This window comes from Leuresthes tenuis, unplaced genomic scaffold, assembly GCF_036924035.1.
Source record: "Leuresthes tenuis unplaced genomic scaffold, fLeuTen1.0.hap1 SCAF_10, whole genome shotgun sequence".
NCBI classification, from domain to species: Eukaryota; Metazoa; Chordata; class Actinopteri; order Atheriniformes; family Atherinopsidae; genus Leuresthes; species Leuresthes tenuis.
Window position 1 is genome coordinate 4,551,041 of NW_027325364.1, and position 21,005 is coordinate 4,572,045.

A 21,005-nucleotide genomic window follows, 5' to 3' on the forward strand; every position below is an offset into this window, starting at 1 on the left:
CTGCAAAAATGCAATATCTCTTGAACTATTTCGTCTGAGATGTTTTCCAGTCGGCACTAGTCATTGAGGAACTTCAGTACTGGTTTCCAGCGCTGATGATGATGTCAGACAGCGGCTGGGTCATGTGAAGGGCAGAGGAGGAGGTTCATGTAGAGTTCAGCCGCATACATTAGGTAACACCATCGCTCGCTGTGACATAACTAGTATGCGGCAGGTTAAGTTGAGACATTTATCAATACGGAGCAGATAAGATTAAGAAGTCCTACTACAAACTTTGTTATGCAAAACAACCTGCAGACCTGGGTGTGTTGAACCGCTGGCACTACAGTCCGCTGGTTGCCAGCATGCACAGTTTATGACCGACTGTGGGAAATATAGGTCGGTTCCTGCGCGCACACGCCCATCTGAATGTAACGCAGGCATGCTTCGCTGTTAAACCCCCGATTGTAAACCATTAACTACGCTGGTGCAAACACAGGAAAAGTCGTCCTTTTTTAGGGATTTTCCATGCGGACGACATCTTCAGACGGATTCTGCTGATCAGATCATGTTTGACTTCATGGAATTTCCAGTTTTCGGTCCCGGAGAGATCATAGACTTCTACTCTGCTTCCAGCCCCGCATGCACGCTGCAGGAGCAGGAGCAAGAGCAGGAGCAGGATTTGGCAGCTTTCTTCCCGGAGCTGATCGAGTCTGACTGGCAGGAGCATCGCTGCTCACAGTGTAGGTGGAAACTGAAGATGAGTGCAGTGATGTAACTAAAGGCTTAGCCATGGTGTGCAGAATGTGGAAATATCAGCTTCTTTTCTTAAAAGAAAACAATTGTGTTGAGGAAGATCAAGTAGCCTTCATTTAATGATTTGGTTTGACCCAAAATCCAATAGCACAGATTTGTCTCACATGGCATCTAGTCTGATGTGTGAACCTCTGGTTTAAACCTTTAAAATAAAAGAATGAAGTGCCTTTGCCAATATTAAGCATTCCCACCCTGCATCTATTAACTTTATGTTTTGTATTTACATTGAAGGTCAGGATCTGTGCAGCACTGTAAGAACCATCTGTTCAGTGGAATGATATAAGGCTGTCAAGGTTAACCCGTCTGTGTTCATATATTTGCACAAATACAAGTAAGGGCTGTGGCTATCCAGTGGATCAGCCAGTCTGTTCAAAATTATTTGTAACACATCTTTTACAGAAAGTTAATGCATGCAGCTGAATCACAGTCTGATAGGATACAAGAAAAATGTAAACGGTGAAACAGCCTGAGTCTAAATAAACAGGTCCAAAGGTACAAATCAGTACAAGAGTGAGAAATAAAAAGGATGAGAAGCATTCAAACATCTTAAACATTAATTCATTAAAAAGTAATGGATTGTTTTTAATGAATTTTAATAAATATTCTAAGATTCCCCCAAAAAATGGACAATACCAGAAAAGATGAAAAAAACAAGTTACAAAAACAGTACATGCAAGGCAAATCACTAATCTAACTACTGTAAAATATATTTAATACAGTCTTTATCGAAATTGCTCCTCAGGTTAACATTCCCACGTCCCAGGTTTTAATATTGCTGGAAATGTGAGTTTTCCTCAGACTCAAAGCAAAGGTTTCCCTTATTAGCATCCACTAGAATTACATGTTTTATAACACATCATGATGAAGCCGTGAGTAATTGTAAAATATTATGTTATAATATAGAAAAGGTCTCCGTTAATGAATTGAAAACGTATGTTCACGAGCCATTAATAAATGTCTATGTGCTGCTTTTAAATGAGCATGTTTCGGTTTCAGTGAGGTGGCATCTATTCTACATTCTGCACTCTTTATCTAAAGCTTGGGATTCTTGTCGGGAGTTTTCTTTTTTAAGGGATAAATGGTATGGAGAGAGGCGGAAAACAAAGTGCTGTGTGTGAGCTCAGAGCAGCTCGTGTCCATGTGGTGGTCTGGGTTTGGGACGGCGTAGAGCCGGTCACTTTAGGGTCGCCGCGGGTTCACCGGACGGTCACCAGCTCAGGAGGACAGAGGAGAGCCAGACTGGCCAGAGGTGGAAGGAAAACTCCAGTTATGCAGTTGAAAACTGGAGAGTTATTAATATCATTATTATGCATGTTTCTGACTAAATTATTTACGTTTCTTTCCCTAAAATAATCAGTGTTTGGGCAAAATTACTTCTCCAAATGAACTTGTCTTTGTTATCTAAAAGAGGATCAAACTGTTCTGTGGTTTTTATATTTGAATAGACCTGAGATACGATTTTAAAGATGTCAAAAGTAGAAACTCAGTGGAAGACAAAAGATAAAATTAGTAGTTACTGCAAGAAAGTACTTGATCAGGAGAAAAATTTAGCTATAATGTTAATCAGTTATTGACTGTTTTTTTCTATTTCCAGCCTCTCAGACATGGAGATTTAGTGCTTTTCTGTGTGGATTATGACAGTAAATTGAATGTATTTGCGTTTTAAAATGTTAGAATTTGAATAGTTTGGACATATTTTATATTGTTTATATTTAATCAATAGGTCTTCAACGACAGAAAAAACTATCAGTGGTGCCATAAATAACTTGTGTTATTATGTAGAATATCAAAATAACTAAATTGTCTTTTACATTTATACTACACCCCTTTTTCGTCTGAACAACCAATAAAAAATCAAAGATATTTATTAAAACACTACTATTAAATGTATTAACTGAATATTTTTTTGCTTTAAAACTCGGCTTAAGTTGTTCTACCTGCTTAAGTCATCCACTTACTGCAGCTTTTACATTGACTAAAGCATATGAAATAAGTTGTGTAATGTTAGAATTTACCGGAGAAGCATAAAGAGCAATTTTATCCCAAAAGTTGTGACCTGAATTCCTCGTCTTGATTTTAGAAAGTAAACAAACATCATTTTTGGCAGCATTTTGTTTATATTAATTAGTTTTCACAAGACAATCAATCTCAAGTTGAGATGTTGGTGTTTTTTTCCGACGCATCGTATAGTTTTTTCCATCCTGTGAAACAAAATGTCAGACGTTGTCTTTTAAATCTCTAAAATCCGTTCCAACCTTAACCCTCTTTGTTGATTTTCTCACATAATGCATTTTGGCATACATCAAACAACACCACCTAATGGGGGAAACTGTTTCCCCTCTTCCCCCCGACCACATGACTTAGGCCAACCTGCCACACACACTTTCTGTCCCTCCACCCTCCCTCTCATCAGTCAGTTGGGCTTGTGGCATGCTCCTGCATTGTTTTGCACTGGGGAAACCATCGGCCTGATGGGGGTTTCCTCATTTGACCCCCGATTCCAGGTTCAACCAGAGGCCGGGGGTTCAAGGAGATGGAGATGAGCAATTTTTCTCGTTTTGTCCCCTTTTCAAAACAGCTTTCTTCGTTTTCTGTCAGGGTTGGAGCCTTAGAGGTGATCAGAGAGCCAGCAGGGAGGCAGCAAGCCTAACACACTGGAGCAAATCTCTTCCCAAAATCAATTTTCAAATAGGAGGGGAGTGTGTTGTGATTGATTCAGTGAAGTGACTCAACTGGAAAAAGCTAAAGTGGGTCAGTTTGAATCTCACCAGCTGTGGATTTTAGGTTGAATGTGGTTCAAAGGAAATTAAATGTCTGGCTTTGTCTTCACAGAGTGTGTAGCCTGCTATTTGTTTCACGGTTTGGGTCTCACTTTTTAGTTTGATCTTGTTTCTGAAGTATTTGCTGTAGATAACCTCTGAACTGAATGTGTGCAAACTGAGCTGTGCTATGCTTCAATGGGGGTAGGACTTTCTCTCCATGTCTCAGCCTCAGGATCAGAGATAAAGGCTGATAAGAGTGGTGTCGATTCACATCAAAGTCTTCCCCTTTGAGCAAAGAAAAGTGATCTTTGGCTTTACCCTGGGAGGCATCTTTATACAACTGAGCGTTTAGCAGAAAATCTCACTTTCAATATAAGTTTTATTCTTGTTTTTTTTACATTTGGTGATGTTTGGGAGTCTTTCCAGTCTTGTGTCTCATCAGCAATGTCCAGCTAGTCCTTGCATCTGTCTCCTATCAAAGCAATTATTTTGTTTTTTTGCAATTTATCAGCTCTAAATTACTTCAATAGAGCACCACGTGTCTTTAGTTATTCATAGTCATTTCATTTTCACACATTCCCGCAGGTGCAATCAGTTCTCACCATATATTCCTCCAGCATTAGATGTTCATAATGATGAATATTTTTGTCTGGTTTTTAATTTTGCTGCAAGGTTTCTGCCACACCATCATTGGTTCCATCATTTTGTGGCTACAACAGTAAAAGCTCTGTAAATAAGTTGATCTTGGGACAACTAAAAGCATCTGATCTGTAGATCTAAAGGCACATAGTTTTGAGAGGAAAGCTAAAAGGAGCTAGTCCATTAAGTGCCTTATATGTCAACAATAAAACCTTAAAATGAATCCTAATAGGGTACAGGGAACCAGTGAAGGGAAGCAGAGATATGCTGCAGCCTGGTATAAGAAGTCCGGCTAATGCCAACATACAGAGCATTGCAAAAGTCCAGCTGGGATGTGATAAAAGCATGAATCAGCCTTTCAAAATCTTTAAATGTTAAAGAATGTTTGACTGTGGATAACGTCCTCAGTTTTAAGAAACTGTTTTCGGACCCTGAGTTTATCATTACCAGGTTTTTCATATATGGCTTCACTTTATTTTTTAGGCCACCCAGATCCAAATTAGAGGCCCTACAGGCTTTTATTCCAGTTTCATCCTCATAAATATTGCAGGAAGTTGAAGGCTGTCAAGCCTCTTCGACTAAGGCATGTCATGGCTGCAACAGGCTGAATGAACCCGCTACGAACTTTCTCTCCAATCCAAATCACAAAAAATGTCAGTATTGCATCTCTGTGATCAGAGCCTTGACATTTCTAACTTGTAGCTGTAACATTTGGCTCTGTTATAAAATGGTGTAGAATCGTTAAATAAGATTTGATAAAATATCAAAACATAGTGAAGGATGCCTGCTACAACTTCTCATTAGTCAACAGTTGTAGAAATTAATCAGATAAAGACATGTAAATCATAATTTCAATAAGAGATGTTCGGGTACAAATGTTTTTTTGTGCAGCACATACGTCCATGATAAAAAATCCTGATGAGCTTTTAAAGTCCAAGTAAAACAAAAAGAAACCTGTGTTCTGAGTTTGTCACATCACACATAAAACAGTCAAACATGAACGATTAAAACAATCACCGAGTAAATAAAATGACAGAAGGTTAAAGAAGGCTTTCTGTGACATGGATTATTTAGGTTTTACTTAGAAAAACAACCAGTTCAACAAAGGCTTTGTATCTTTATTTTAAGAGGAGTGGCCTGAAACCTCATCTTTTTGTGTCCTTTATTTGATCTTCCATCACTCTGGATATTTTTATTTTTTTTCTGTAAATAAAGTTAGATTTAAAAATCTTAAAGTTATCAGAAATATCTGCTCTGAGGTGCTGGGGCATGTTTGCTGTTTGATAGATCACCTTTCAGCCATGGACTTTGTTACCAAGGTTGTTCATTTATGCAGTTTGCACATAAATTGGTGGAAATGTCGTGCCAACAATGCATCTGAGGTATCGCCTGATGTAATATGCTTGTGGCTGCTGAAGAGATTCAATCAGCCTATGATTAACTGACAGTGGTACATCAACTGATCTCGGCTTTCTCCAAAGAAAGTTTGTAAAACTGCCAAGTAAAAAAAAGAAGGCAGGTGTTGGGGGTGATCCTCAACTCTTTCCCTGCGATTCGGCTCAAAATCAATCCACTAAGCGTCCACTGACTGCAGTTATTCTTCTTACTGTGACTCTCTGTCAGTGCAAATATATACATATTTCTGAAGATGCATTTGTTGATTGTTCTGTCCAATTATTCCCAGTTTAAACTCTAATGCTGCATTCATTGGACCTCGAAAGTGGGAAGTCACAGCTCCAAATCACATGATGTCAAACCTCTGTTTGTTTAGTAAAGAAAAATATATGACTTCCTGATTGTTGGTTTCTTTGCCTTTTTGCAGAATTATACTTTTTAAAACCAGATGTTTGTAAATTTAACATCTTGTAGCATTTTTCTTTTCCTTGTTAGACATCAGAAATTCTGGGTTTTCAAGTCTCATTGAATGCAGCGTTCTACCTGTCAGTCTGTCGAGTGGATTGGTTAAATCCTGTTCTTAATGACACATCCTTTTGAATAAATCAAGATGTTACTTATTCATTCGCCTTGTAATACTTATTTATCTTTGTTTTGTGATGTTGTGTGTTTGCAGCAGTGGAAAGTCAGAGCTCCAGCTCCAGCTCGGATGACCTATTCACCAGCCCTCCTTCCCCACCTCCACCTCCGCGCACTTACAAGCCCTGCTTTGTGTGTCAAGACAAGTCTTCAGGCTACCACTATGGAGTCAGTGCCTGTGAGGGCTGCAAGGTAACATGCAAATGGTGCAGACTTATAGTATCACTTCTGTAAGCCTCCTGTATAACTTTGAATGTAGATCACGGCCTCTCAGAGGTCCTTTTATGCAGCTCATTTATGCTGCTCATAGAACAGCTCAAAAGCTCATAATGAGGTTCAATAAAAATGTTCATACATAAAACATTTTAACACAATATTGTTTTGTGTTGTATGAGATGATTAATTGCTGCACTGAAAACACCAACATAACCCGTGTCGTGATAAATCGTGTCTGTGAGCAATCTGGAGTTCAGTGGAAATCACGAAATGAGTTTTCTTTTGTAAACAGTTTCACTGAATAAAGGTTTTAGGCTGTGATATTCTTATTGAATCAAGCTGAGTTTCTACTTGAAATCAAACAATTTAAAGGTATAAACCCTCCCCCCTCCCCCCCAGGACATAAAGCAATCACTTCATCCCCCAAACTGATCAACAAGCCTTTATGTTCTAACAGCAGGAACAGTCAAAGCTTACTTATTTACACGTTTCTTTACACCATTAAGGCCTGCATACTATTAATATCTCAGCATATTATAATGAATTTCTCAACAAGTCCTCCGATCATAAGTCATTTCTTCACCCCCCTCAATACGGCACATAACACCAGCCGGTAAAGTAGCGCCTCTACAGGGGGCAGAAGGGATCTACGACTCATATGACTGTTTCCACATCTGAGCAGATATCATTCTCAAGGCTTTTGTGTCGGAGGAAGGAGGGTGGCTGGATGGAGCAGTTAAGCGTGAGATCGAGACCAACATATGTTCAACATATGTGTCAGTAACACCCCAACACTTCAGCAAAGTCAGTTCCTGGAAGGGTTTAGGCAGCAGCGTTAGTTGGTTAGAGTTAATTAGGTCTAAAATACATTATTTTCACCATTTTCTGGTTACTTTGGTTCCATGTTTACAAAACACATCATGAAGAAACAAATTACCTGGTTGACGTTAGATACCAAAACTACTTGGTTAGGGTTATAAAACATTCATTAAAAAGCAGCTGCTCTCATAAGAAGTTGCTGATTCTTTAAGAATAATTATTGACCATATCTGCCTGCATGAACACATGCCGCACATTTTGGGGAGGCCTAAATAGCTTTTCAGTGTTTTACACGGGCACATCATGTGAACTGTTCAGCGAGAAACGATAAATAAATCCCTCCAGGTTTGGTCTTTAAGTTCATATTCTTTTAACTTACATCATTGATTGCATTAATCTTTCTCCCCCTCGTTTCCCTGCAGGGCTTCTTCCGTCGCAGCGTGCAGAAAAACATGGTGTACACCTGTCACCGCGACAGAAACTGCATCATCAACAAGATCACCAGGAACCGCTGTCAGTACTGCCGCCTACAGAGGTGCTTCGCTGTGGGAATGTCCAAAGAGTGTGAGTAGGATTCAGCAGCAGGTCTTATGAGACACGTTGAAAATCATATGACATCTGTAACAGTCAAGGGCAGAAGAGCGTTGATCTGGATGGTGAATTTCAGGTAATAGGTGATGGACAGATAATGTCTTTGGTCAATGAAAGTGAGATAAAAGAGGTGATGCGAAAGGTCAGTGCAAAACTTATAAGTATGAATTATGAAACTAGCGTGTCTTCTGTGTGTTTTCTCAAGCAGATGCCTGTTTTAAAAGGCATCTGGATATGGATTCAGATTACTAAAACAAACTTTTTGCCTGCTGTAATGTGTTGAAAGATTTATTAGTTGTAATATTGTATTATTGTCCTGCAGAGGATTACATCAGGTATTTTCAGGTTTTTGGTTTTGTGTCAAGGCATTTTTGTCCAGAGGACATGAGGCTTGTATTTCTGCAGAGAAATAAACAAAAAGACCAAACCTGCTCTTGACTGACTAGCACTTTGATGCCAGTGTTTTAGTCAAAGTCAAATGTATTTGTAGCACATTTCATGTACAAAACAATCCAAAGGACTTTACATAAAATAAAAGCATTGCAGCAGGGAGCGGAAAAAGCATTAAAAATGTGTAAAAGAATATAAATATAAATAAATAAAATAACTAAAATGAATAAAAACAAGCAACAGTCTAGATAAGTTAAAATACATCATGCAGATTCCATGCATAGAGACATGAGAAAAGAAATGTTTTTAACCTGGATTTAAAAATGTCTACATTTGGTGACAGTTTAATCTCCTCTGGCAGTTTGTTCCATTTGTTTGCAGCAAAACAGCTAAATGCTGCTTCTCCATGTTTAGTCTGGACTCTGGACTGGACCAGCTGACCTGAGTCCTTGGATCTAAGAGCTCTGTTGGGTTTATATTCTCTGAACATATCACAGATGTATTTTGGGCCTAAACCGTTTTACTGTGTAAAGCACCCGTTGATTTTTTCTTTTGTTTTTTTTTTTCCAAATTAGCCATTTGGCAGGAATCATGCAAATGTTTATCATGCTGATGTCATCAAGTAAAGGAGAAAATCTTGACAAGAAACAAGGGATTTCAGGCAGTTTTTAGTGGCAAATCAATATACATGTAATATTAACTATAAATTTAGAGAAATCTTGATTTCTAGTCTTCTTTTTTTTACCCTGTGGACGCTAATTTATTCAACATCCTTGTATCTAATTTGTTAATTTGTACTGTTGGTGTAATTAACTATTCTAGTTCATTGTTGTGGTATTGTTTTCGGTCTATACTGTAAAACTTTTCAACCTTCTTGTGTTTTCTTTCTTTTTCTTAACTTCTCTCTGCCCTAAAAAGATTAATCTGTTCAGCCCTAAGGATCACTTCATCCACCTAGAAAATGTAATCCCTCCATCCCCCATCCGTTTTAAGTCATCTGAACAGTCCACTGAACTAAAAGCTGAACTGTCTCATCTGACTGAGAGCGCAAAGAAAATGTTGAGACATTCTTCTCAGTGGCCTGATTTCTACAGTGCATCCAGAGCAGGGAGGTGTCTGTGGAGCTTTTGCCCTGGGCTTCACCTCAAAGCCAGCATGAAGGCTGTCCTAGCTTCTTTTGGTGAAAATTATTGGGGCTGAATGCAACCCGACAAAAAGAGCTACATACACTATTCAGACCTGAAACATGCCGCCATGTCCTTTCTAAATTTTCCAACTAGTAATGATACATGTATGTAAAATTTCTTTGGTGGTTAGCTGAGGTTAGCTGACAATCAAATTAGTTTGAAGTAGAAAAAGATTCCACTTTTGATATTTATTTCTGAAACTCTCTCTGAAGGATCTGGGTTTCTCTGAAGTCCAGCAGCACTCTAGCGCCCCGCTTCACAATGGAAACAAAAGTTAATCTGTGTTAACCAGGAATGCAGTGACCTAGATAACTGGGAACGTGTTTAATGTTGAATGGTCAGGGGGCGGCAACAGGGCAGCACAAGAGAGTCCACCCGGCCACATGTTCTCATTGTTGCGCTTCCACATTCAGACACATACACATTACATAAACGCATCACATGTATCAGACAGATGCATGCTACGTAACAGCTCGCTGGCTTCTTCGGTCAGTGTGTAATATGATCTCACTTGGAGAGTTTACACAATGACAACAAGATGTAGGACATCCAGAGGGGGAGGAGGAAGAGGAGGAGGAGGAGGAGGAGGGGGTGGGGGGGGTATAGTGAGGTAGGCAGAGACTGAGGTGTTGCGTAATCATGAGCTCCGCTGACATGTGTGTAGCAGCCTGAGCCAAGTCAGTGGGACACTCTGAAACGTGTTGACACGGTTACCCAAGCAATTATGAAAGACTAACCTGGTTAGGCTGCTCCACATGCTCCCTGGGCTAACAGATGACCTACACAGATCACCGCCACCTGCTTTCAAGTATGTTTCACCAAAAACTTGTCTGAAAGCTCCAAAAAAATCACTCATCTCAGTTGAATTGGGGCGTAAGTGTTTGTGTGAGTGGCTGGCGTCTTGATGACACTGTATGCTGGAAGATAATATGTGACAACCCCTGTCCACATATTTCTGATCTGTTAGAGCATGCATCTTCCAGTTAAAAGAATTATTCCATTATGTTGATTTCCTGCAGGGCTTCTTGTTCTTCCTTGTTGCTGAAAATAGTTTGGTTTGATTCTGGCTGCATACCTTGACTTGTTGTTTTGCTGCAGAATTAATCTGGACCAATGAGATGCCTCTCTGACTGTGTTGCCTGGCAGATAGGAATTTATAAGTGCCTGCCATGGGCTTGTTAGCATCCGTTTTCCCTTTGCAGCAGAAAAGAACAACAGTGTCATGCAAATTTAATGGCTGTAACAGTTTAAGAGAATTTAATAGTCTGTGTTTGCTGTAATTTATATGTATCCCTCAGTCTGTTTAATACAGTTACTACAATGTTTTTTTCAATTGATTCTGATGATCTAGAACATTGTCTTGATAAAGTTCAGCATGTTGTTTAAGGTTTCCTGGACTTGTGTCCTGCTCTTTAGCATTTGAACTTGTTATCCCCCTCAGAAAAGTCAAAATCAGTGATGATCGAGATGATCTGCAAGATTGTTTCTTTCCAGGAAACAGTGGCCTCCTGAGGTGCTGTCATCACCAGTTTGTTTTCCCAAACTTTTTGTTTTTTTTCCCAAACTTCTAAAGTGTTCTTTCAAATAGAATTTCAACAAATCAATAAATCATGTTGGTGCAGGTTACAAATATGTTTGTTTAAAAGGGCTTTGAAATTAAGTCTTACTGTTTTCGTGCATTGAACATTCAACATAGGAGAGAATGGGGTAAGTTATCGCACCATTTTCCTCCTCAAGAGGTGTTTCTGCAATAATCACAACTATTTCATGTCATTATATAAGATTTGAGTAAGTAAATGTTGTTTTGAGACTTCAGGTGCAGTCCTATGATAAGCTAACGCTGACCTTTGGTTATCTTTGGCACATGTTAGTTTGGGACAACCTGTCTCAAAGACTTTTGGTCAAGTTGTCATAGACTTTAAGTAAAAGACGGACACTGTAGTCATTTGATGGTGCTTTCCAGCATCTCTGCCTCTCAGGCTCCCAATTTAAGACTCGCCTGTAATGTGAAAATTTAGTTTTTATTAGTGGATAATGTACCAGCTTACCAGCTGCAGTGGCAACTTGTCACATGCGTGCACAGTGTATGTTATTGTGTACAAATCTGTGTCTGCCCAAATCTCTTTTATAATTTGTAATGTATTTTTGCCGAGTCAGTGCAAGAAACTGTGATATGCAATGCAAAAAGCTATCTGAGGAGAAAAATGTGATACCAATGCTTAAGTCTGAGTTTAAAATTTCAACAACATTTAAACTGTTTTAATCCCCATTTCCTAATATCCTATGATCTGAATCTTACTTTTCCCCAGCGGTGAGAAACGACAGAAACAGGAGGAAGGGGAAAAAGGAAGCTGTGAAGATGACCATCATGGAGACATATGAGTTGACGGCAGAGCTCGGCCTGATCGTGGAGAAGATCTGCATGGCTCACAGGGAGACCTTTCCCTCCCTTTGCCAGCTGGGAAAATACACCACAGTGAGTCTCAACACAAGACCCCGATGCTCAAATAATATTCCTGAAATTAAGAGGACGGTCTGCGAGAAGAAAAAGATGATAGCTGTTCTCTTCAGGGTTCAGGGCAGATTACATTTTTCCAGTGTGACTCCCAGTAGAAGATCTTAAATCAGAATGCTGTCAAACATTTAAGGAATTCACACTGAAGCAGCGAAAGTGCTCGTTTTTTTGTCAGCAGTGAGTTGATGACTTTTTCACAAACTCCCACCGCTGAAATAAAACTAGCAGCAAGATGCAAAGCTTTCCACATTTGGGATCATGGGGTTTCAACAGGAAATGTTTGAATGACCCCCGTGATCCGTAGAAGGGAGCGATTTATGGAATTATTGTGAGGCGGTGGCATTTAAAGCACTTCATATCTGATCGTTACTCAGCGACTGCCTTGTTACTGAAAGGTCAGCGCTCAGCAGAACAGTGGCTGAATACATGCCTGCTCTTGTAGATCATTGTTTGAAGAAGAAATATCTGGAAACATAACATTAAGCAGTGGACGACCAACAGCTGACAGATAACCAAAGCTTCATATGCACTCAGCAGATCATGTTTTCTTACTGTAGTTGTTATTTGCTACTTTGGAGCAGAACAGCAGAACTGTTCACGGATGAACAAATAAACCTCTGGGATAATTTGCCTATTTTCCTTAGGTGGTCCAGTTGTATGCGACTATGAACAAGATGTGAGACTTATTTAGGTTAGCATTTAATAAGTTTGTTATATGTGGTTGTTGCCTGATACGAGACAGCTCGGTTTCCATCTTTGATCCCCACTATCCAATCTCTGTGGGGGAGGGGAGCCAATCCCGTCTAACCAGTCACTAAGGAACAATGGTCTTGCAAATACAATTAAGTCAGATAGACAATGATGTTAGTCGCACTCAAGTGGATGATTGATTGTTCGTTAGTACTCCAGCAGCACTCAACAGACAAACTGATGATTCATTTGAATCTATCAGCTCAGTGGAGTAAGACAGATTCACAAATCTGGACCCCAGGCAAAGGTGGGTTTTCAAAACCCAAGATAATGCTTGTTGAATAACTGATTGTTGGAAATGTTATTCCTTTAAATTAGACAGAAAGATCAGAATGTTTTTTTCAGGTCTGCCGCAACAAGGAGCAGTGCAAGAGGTCATTCCTGCCTGCACCCGTAGCCGTACACAGTGACTCTTTACCTCTATATATGACCATTTGTTCTCATTATCAGCCTTTATTAATACTGAAACAATATCATTTCAATTTGTTGTATTATTAAAAACACATTGTTGAATTGAATGAGAAAAGATATAGGATAAGTGATTTCAAGAAATACTGTATTTTTTTCCCATAGTCTGGTGCACTGACATTAAAAGCCATTTTTCCAAGTTAAGATTTAACTTATGGAAAATTAAGTTAAAGCTGGTGAAAACAAAGGGTTTAAGTTAAGATTTAATTTATGGAAAATTAAGTAAAAGCTGAGATTTAACTTATGGAAAATTAAGTAAAAGCTGGTCAAAACAAAGGGTTTAAGTTGTGATTTAATTTATGGAAAGTTAAGTAAAAGCTGGTCAAAACAAAGGGTTTAAGAAATGGGAAGAAGTTTTGTGTACAAATGAGAAGTGTAAAATTATGTACTCAAATGTCACAGTTTTACAGAGTAAAGAATCTGCATTTTTTTAACATTTTCTTGTCTTTCGACCACTCAAAGGAGTCCTTTGCACATTCTTACGCAAAGCAGGAACCAGGAATCAATCCACAGACATTCAGATTGGTGGACAGTCGCTTATCATGTGTGTGTGTAATGAAGCGTTCCCTTTTTCAGTCAAAATTATGCAAAAATAGAATGTAAATCTACACAAATTGTGGCTACATTTCAGTCAACAGACAGATTGCCTTCCCAAGCCCTGAAAACACTGCTGAACACACGACTGAAGATGATGATGATGATGCAAATTTTCCCAGTCCTCTGACAGATGAGCGGTAAACCCATAATCACAAGCTGTGGTTCATGCAAACGCTTTTTCACTAACGGTAAAACAAGCTTATCCCGTCACAACTGAAACGTCCCTGTAATTACAAGTTACCAAACAGTAAATGCTGTGACCTCGTGTTTTCCAACGTGCCCATAAAAATATTTCAGTTGTTTCACATCACGTTATCTGTGGTTTGACAAGTTGTTAGACTGATGCTTGGAAGTGTGAGAAACAACAGGAACTGAACTGAACAGGAATAAAATATCTACTGACACGTGATGATCTATTGATAAAAGAACAGGTCAGCTCTGCTCCTGCTCTGACTTTACTCTTGATTTATGTCACACTGTTCCAAATTAACTGACCCAAAATGCACCGTTTGTGTGCTTGTAGAGACTTGAAATCTTCTTTACTTGGTCACGAGTCACTGTTTTAACTGGTATTTTTTGGCCATACTTGAGCCAATATTTTTAATGAGGTTCTGTCTTATCACAGCTGCTATCATCAAATACACAAAAACTCTAAATGAAAGAGCAGTTCACATGCTTCTTTGAGTTTGAAGAACCGTGTCCTTGTGTTTTGAAAACATATCTAAAATGTTAAATCTGTGAAGTCCACCTGCAGATGTTGTCTTTTCATATTAACACCCCCCTTTTTATTTACTGCATTACAAGATCATCAGAGAATAACTTTGAGTGAAAAGAACACATAAATATGACATGAAACTAATGAACAGTAAGTATTAACTTCCTATAAACTGCAGTTTGAACATCAGAAACTTTATGCACACTCTTAGAATCAAAAGACCAATTTTGTAAAGTAGAAAGATATAACTAAATTATAGAAAAAATAAATAATTATGTCTACAGTTTTCCTAAACCCTGGAGCACAACTTGTTATCATATAATGTAGTTTTGAGGTAAGGGTCTCATAAACCTGTCTCCAGACAGTTTTAGCAAGAATTGTGCTGAAATATGTGTATAAAGCAAACACCATAGTTGGTAAAAATAACACCAGATCCAGACAAATCAGAGCTAAAAGGAGATTTGCTACATATGCTAACATGCTTAAAGGGGATATATTATGGAAAAATCCCCTTTTTTTGTTCTTTAGAGCATATATTTGGGTGTCATCAGCAAGTTGAAGTCATCAGCAACTCTCCAAAGACAAGAAACAAAAAACAAGTTCTTCATTCAAGAAGCAGAGCTGATTTTCATTTCACTTGTTAAGTTCACTCCACCTTCTCTGCTTGGCCTCGACCTCTGAGTCCTGCCCGCTCGCTGAGTAGCTCCTGACCCCACCAGACTTGCTCGCTCGCCACCTCTCAAAAGATACTTTCTTTTCTTAGATGATGGTGTTAGAACGGCTCAGAGCAGGCCCACTTTGCTTAAACCAACAGCTTTTCTGATCAAATGCATCACAATAAAACCTCAGAAAAAAAGTGCATAATATATCACCTTTATGGCGTTAGTGTGTATGTTTACTGCTCCTCACATTCATTGTAGGTTATTTGAGAGTTGAATTTAGTCAGCGTTCCTATCACACAATGAATTTCGACTTCTGTTGATATTCTTTGCAAAGCATGAGGCTGCACCATTTAGGGAGAGCTTCTTCGTGTTTTCTCCTCCAATCAGAACTCCAGTTCAGACCACCGGATCCAACTGGACCTCGGCCTGTGGGACAAGTTCAGCGAACTCGCCACAAAGTGCATCGTCAAGGTGGTGGAGTTTGCCAAGCGAGTGCCGGGCTTCACCGGCCTGACCATCGCTGACCAGATCACCCTGCTCAAAGCTGCCTGCCTCGACATCCTGGTAGGTCCATTCAGGGTATAAATAACAGCACAGCTCAAGCTGCCATTCGCACCTTTCACTTGATGTTTATTTAAACTAAACTGACGGACAGACAGCTGCACTCAGGCAGAGCATTGCATGCTTTATTTTCCTGTCACTCACTGCCAGGCCTCTCTGTCATGGCCACATCTGTGTCTGACAGTTTACCCAAACGACTGCTTATCAGTGGAGAGTCTGTGTCTGTATTTCCCCTCATGGTCCATTCCAGATCTCCGCAGTTTATGTTGATCACTTACTGCTTAGAATGTATCACACTGCAACAACAAAAAGAAAAAAGAAAGTAGAATGGGCCATGGATTCTTTCTGTATTTATATTTAAAATGCATATTGATGTAATTCTTAAGGGACAGTGCATAGCATTTAACTTTAATGGTTAAATGAACCTACCTGAAAATGGATTACATAACGGTGGCTTCATCAAATAGGAAAACCTGACTAGAGTTGAACAAATGCAGGCATCTTTGTAAAATAGTACACAATATTTTTGTTTAAGAAGGAATCTAAGAAGTTTAGAATTACCTGATAATATACAAACCTTAAGGTGTGACTCCTAACTGACTTCACAACTCTGTTACTTCGCAACTCATTTCATCCTCAAATTGCTACTTTTTTAATCTTGAATACCAACAGTTGGATTAACAAAAACCAGACAACTGTCTTTAATATAAAAAGATTAATCTTTCAGTACCACTTTAATACTCCTCAGTGAGTTTGTTTTACAAAGTAAAAATGTAAAGCTGGCAAACAAAGGTTGTGTTTATATTTGTGATCTTTTTATCTAGTTTTTCAAAGAATAAAACAGCCTCAAAGTGCCATAAAACATCTACAAATAACATGTTACGGCTACTCGACAAGATTCACTCTCAGAGTCCCTGAACTGGGCTTTAGTTTGGCCACAGAGTGCAGTTAGCTGTTTCTATAAAGTGGAGTTTGTGATGGGAGCAGATTAAACGTGGCTCTTCAACAGCTGGTGAATCCCAGGGTGGTGCTCACATTCAACGGTGGAAGTTACCACAGCTGTAGTGATTCTAAACCAGCTTCTTGTTCATTCTTGGCTGATGTGTCGAGTTGGTTGTGTTCTTTGAGGTCGCAGACTTTTGTTGTTTAGAGTGGTTTCATTTAATTTAATTTAATCATGAACTAGTAACTCTTGAGATTTAAAATCTATTTTCCAAGAGTACCACAGCTCAGGTCAGCAGAAATAAAGCAATGACACACTATGGACACCAAGCGATATGTAAAAAAGAACTATAAAATATCACACTATTAACATAACAAGTTTAAGAAACTAACAACCTCAACATAATTAACCACCACAGGTCAAACAGGAACAGATATGTCTGGTTTTAAACACATTTAAATCCAGACATATCTGCCTTCAGTAAGTGTCAAATTGAATTAACTGAATTAATTTAGTGAAACTGGTTCTTAAAACTTCAGGTGACTGGAAGAAGTAGGTTCTGTGTCTTCGATGCAGAGTCGTCCATGTCTGCATCGTGTTGCATCTTCTGTCTGAAGCGCCTCCGTCTGCAGTCAGTCTTGAGAATTATTTCTCATTTGAGAGTTTAGTCTTTCAAAATATTTTAAATCTAGCAGAACAGTTAGAATATTTGACAAACTTTTGGGTGAAACTCACATTCACTTATTAGATTTATCCTGAATGTGGAAATAAACACAAAAATAGAATTAAGAATATGAAAGAGCAGTAACTGAACGGCACATTTTTAGTCTTTCTGTCTTTTCTGTGTCTGTTCTTCCTCCAGATCCTGAGGATTTGCACTCGCTACACTCCTGATCAGGACACTATGACCTTCTCTGACGGGCTGACTCTGACCCGCACTCAGATCCACAACGCTGGATTCGGACCTCTAACGGATCAGGTTTTCACGTTTGCGGGGCAGCTGCTGCCGCTCGAGATGGACGAGACGGAAAGCGGGCTCCTCAGCGCCATCTGTCTCGTTTCTGGAGGTCCTGAGTTTGTCTTTGAAATGCAGTGACGGGATTTGACAGGGAGCACCATCAACAGCTCCACTTGTGGAGGCTAAAAAATGTCCCTGAAATGTTCATTTTCTGCCTTCTGTCTGTCTGAACAGACCGCCAGGACCTGGAGGAGCCATCTAAGGTGGAAGTGCTGCAGGAGCCACTGCTGGAGGCGCTGAAGATCTACTCCCGTAAACGGCGACCCAGCATGCCCCTCATGTTCCCCAAGGCCCTCATGAAGATCACTGATCTGCGCAGCATCAGTGCAAAAGGTCAGAATTCACCACCCAGGTGTTAGTATGTTTTACTCTAACATGCTGCACTCTTGGATCGAACCCAGCACCGAAGATCTGTCAACGAAGGTGTTAATTCTTCTGTTATTTCTTAATTCTTCTCCACGGCAGGAGCTGAGCGAGTGGTGACACTGAAGATGGAGATCCCGGGCTCCATGCCTCCGTTGATTGAGGAGATGCTGGAGGATCTGCAGAGCCTGCAGACCAGTCAGCACACACTCACAGTGTCTCCTCTCCGCACATGAACTCCTCTAGTTTCTCCCTCTGAAGCTGCGCAAAGGACTTTTCTTCTTTTCCAAGAGAGATCGCTAACAATATAAAGTGCAGATGCAGTTCAGAGGGTCACTTGTGTCTTACCTCAGTTGTTGTCCAGAAATCTGTGAGAACTGGAGCTGCAGACAATTCTTTTAAAAAAGGAGATTCAGCTGTCACATTACCAACTTTACAGGTGAAAGAGAGGCTAGTTTCTGTGAACTCAAAAGAAAGAAAAAAAATAGAATGATGCAGTATTATTTCAATCTTTGTTTCTATTTACCTGCAGCATGGTCACAAGCACCTCAGAACAACTGAGAATCCCTCAGCCTTTCATTACTATTTCTGAGTTTTACTATATTTATATTTGCATGAGTTATCATGGATTAATTTTACCTCATTAAAAGACAACTTTAGCATTAGTTCTAGAAAAAAGAGAAACATGGAAAGGATTTTTTAAAATAGCTTTTTTATGAGAATTTGTCAAAACCTACCGCTACTTGTATAAGAAGAAAAGGGAAATGCAAAAACTTGGTTAAGTTTTTCACAAGGATGAATGTTCAGAATTGGCTTTTAACAAAGTTCCCAATGTAATGTAGCTGAAATGATAGAGGAAACATGACATTTAAATAACAAATAAGAACATAAAAGATAGTATTATAAATATATATACAGGCTTGTTGCTCAGTAAATGTCTTTGATAGGGAGTATTACTGGAAATCAGTTTTACTGTAATTCAGAGTCATTAAGGTTTGTAAACTAATGATAATACACAACTTTATATCTTATTCAACTTTCTAAATGGAAACATGTAATCACAGATTATCGTGAAGCATTTTTGTCAGTCATTTTTTAAGATGTTTGAAAAGTTTCGAAAGGTAAAAAGGTGCATCTGTGTTGTTTAGTGAAGATTTTTACAGGAAGATTTATCTTAGCCATGATTGTACTGTGGCAGTGTATCAGTCGACTGTTCTACCACTCTGGTCCAGACCCTTTTACTTTTCCTTTAGCGCCATCATCAGATTTCTTTAATCATCAAATGCCGGCAGAACAAATAGCATTCCTATCCGTCTGAGCTGCACTTTATGTTTAATGCTAATCAAGTAGTTAATATAATATAACAAAGAAAGCTGAAAATCAGCATGTGAATATAGTCATCGTGAATGTGTTGACATGCTGACAATATAGCCTCAGAGAGCTGCAAGAATAGCTAAAATTAGCCAAAATCTAAAATGAAACACTGAACTCTGAGGATCTAAGGGACATTTAAACAAGATTACATCAAATTATGTAAATGTTGCGTGAATATAGTGGAAGAGTTCATCTCCACCTGACAGAGCCTGACAGCTACGGGATAAACATATCAGAAACTTATATCAGAGAGTTGTATTTATGCTTGATAAATCTTAAGTGGCTGAGCAAGCATCCTGGGGAAACTCACTCACTCGTGCCTACCATGAATGTGCCGACATTTTCCAAATCTGTCAGTTTTTACATACTTTGCAAACGTTTCAACAAGAAACAGGTGGATTTTTCTGCATTTTTGTGTCCGTCTCATCCACTGCAGTGTGACTTCTGTATGTACATAAGCTCATCTTTCATCTGTGGTATCACTAAACGTTTCATATGTTTGTGTTTGTCAATTAAAGTTCTGTTTATTCAATTTCCCTGAAGCTGCTGGCATATTTTTTCTGACATGAAACTGGTCGAAAGCAGTGTGTGTGTGTGCATGTTTTAAAAGTCACATAAATTCCTCTCAATAACAAGGTTTGTGCTGCCCCCTGTGGACATTTTAAGGAACTGCATATATCAGCACTGTAAATAGACCTTCAATTTATAGAATAAGAAGCTTTGTGATAAGCTGCTGAATAAGGGAGGCACTTGAATTATTGCATATTTCGGTGTTACGCCTCTCTGTATCCACACTAACTTGCAATGGCACCATCTTTGAGTGGTGCATAGGTTTCATTGTCTTGTATAATTGACTGAACCTGTGAACATTTGAATAAAAGGTTTGGCTTCACCGCTCTTGCTGTTTCAGATAAACATGCTCAAATTTGTTCTACAGTCTGTGCTCCATTAAAACAGCCTGTGAAAAAAACAGATTAATAAACATCCAGAGAAAGTGGACGTTTTGGGTTTTTTTCCCAGCTGTTTTAGTCTATCAACACATAGACCCATTCATATTCGCGACTTTTTGCATTCAAATGAGTGCACATTATTGTTAAAACTTGCCTTGTGGGCATCACATGTATGACGCAAAACCACTTTAAAAGATGATTTTACTGAAATTGTAAAACAGCAAATTTTTTTTTACTTAGACTCAACTGAAATAAAAGTCTCCAGCAGCTTATACAAAAAAATGCAAAAAATATAAAGGATCAGCTCTGCAAGTGCTCTCTTTGAACTACAGACTTGCTTTCATATTTAGACTTGTGCAGGTGTTTGTTTTAGAAATGCAACTATATTTTTCCCGTGCATAATCTTAAGTTTTTTTAAGAAATAATTACAACAATTAAAATTCAAACTAAAGTATGAAGCTGAATTTATATTTTCCAAGACTGTAGATTCCATTTTTCTTTGCTTTTTTTGCCAGAAGAATTATAAAGAAACTAAAGGTTGGTTGTTAATACATCTGCAGCCTCTTTTATTGTTAGAGAACTTACTAAATAGGTTCAACACCTCGTTTAGGATTAAACCACTGACCCTTGACCTTTTCGTTGTGACATTGTGACAC

At 38.9% G+C, this 21,005-nt stretch overlaps 1 protein-coding gene across 1 annotated transcript; it reads left to right on the plus strand.

Moving 5' to 3' along the window:
* Positions 1-355: 355 nt before the first annotated feature.
* Positions 356-18,938, plus strand: LOC140315617 (retinoic acid receptor beta-like). Its single transcript, XM_072393223.1, has 8 exons — positions 356-722; positions 6,268-6,422; positions 7,688-7,829; positions 11,743-11,909; positions 15,528-15,704; positions 17,507-17,711; positions 17,837-17,995; positions 18,128-18,938. Exons 1-8 carry the CDS (start codon positions 548-550, stop codon positions 18,259-18,261), a joined length of 1,314 nt encoding a protein of 437 aa, XP_072249324.1. The 5' UTR covers positions 356-547; the 3' UTR covers positions 18,262-18,938.
* The last annotated feature ends 2,067 nt before the right edge of the window (positions 18,939-21,005 follow it).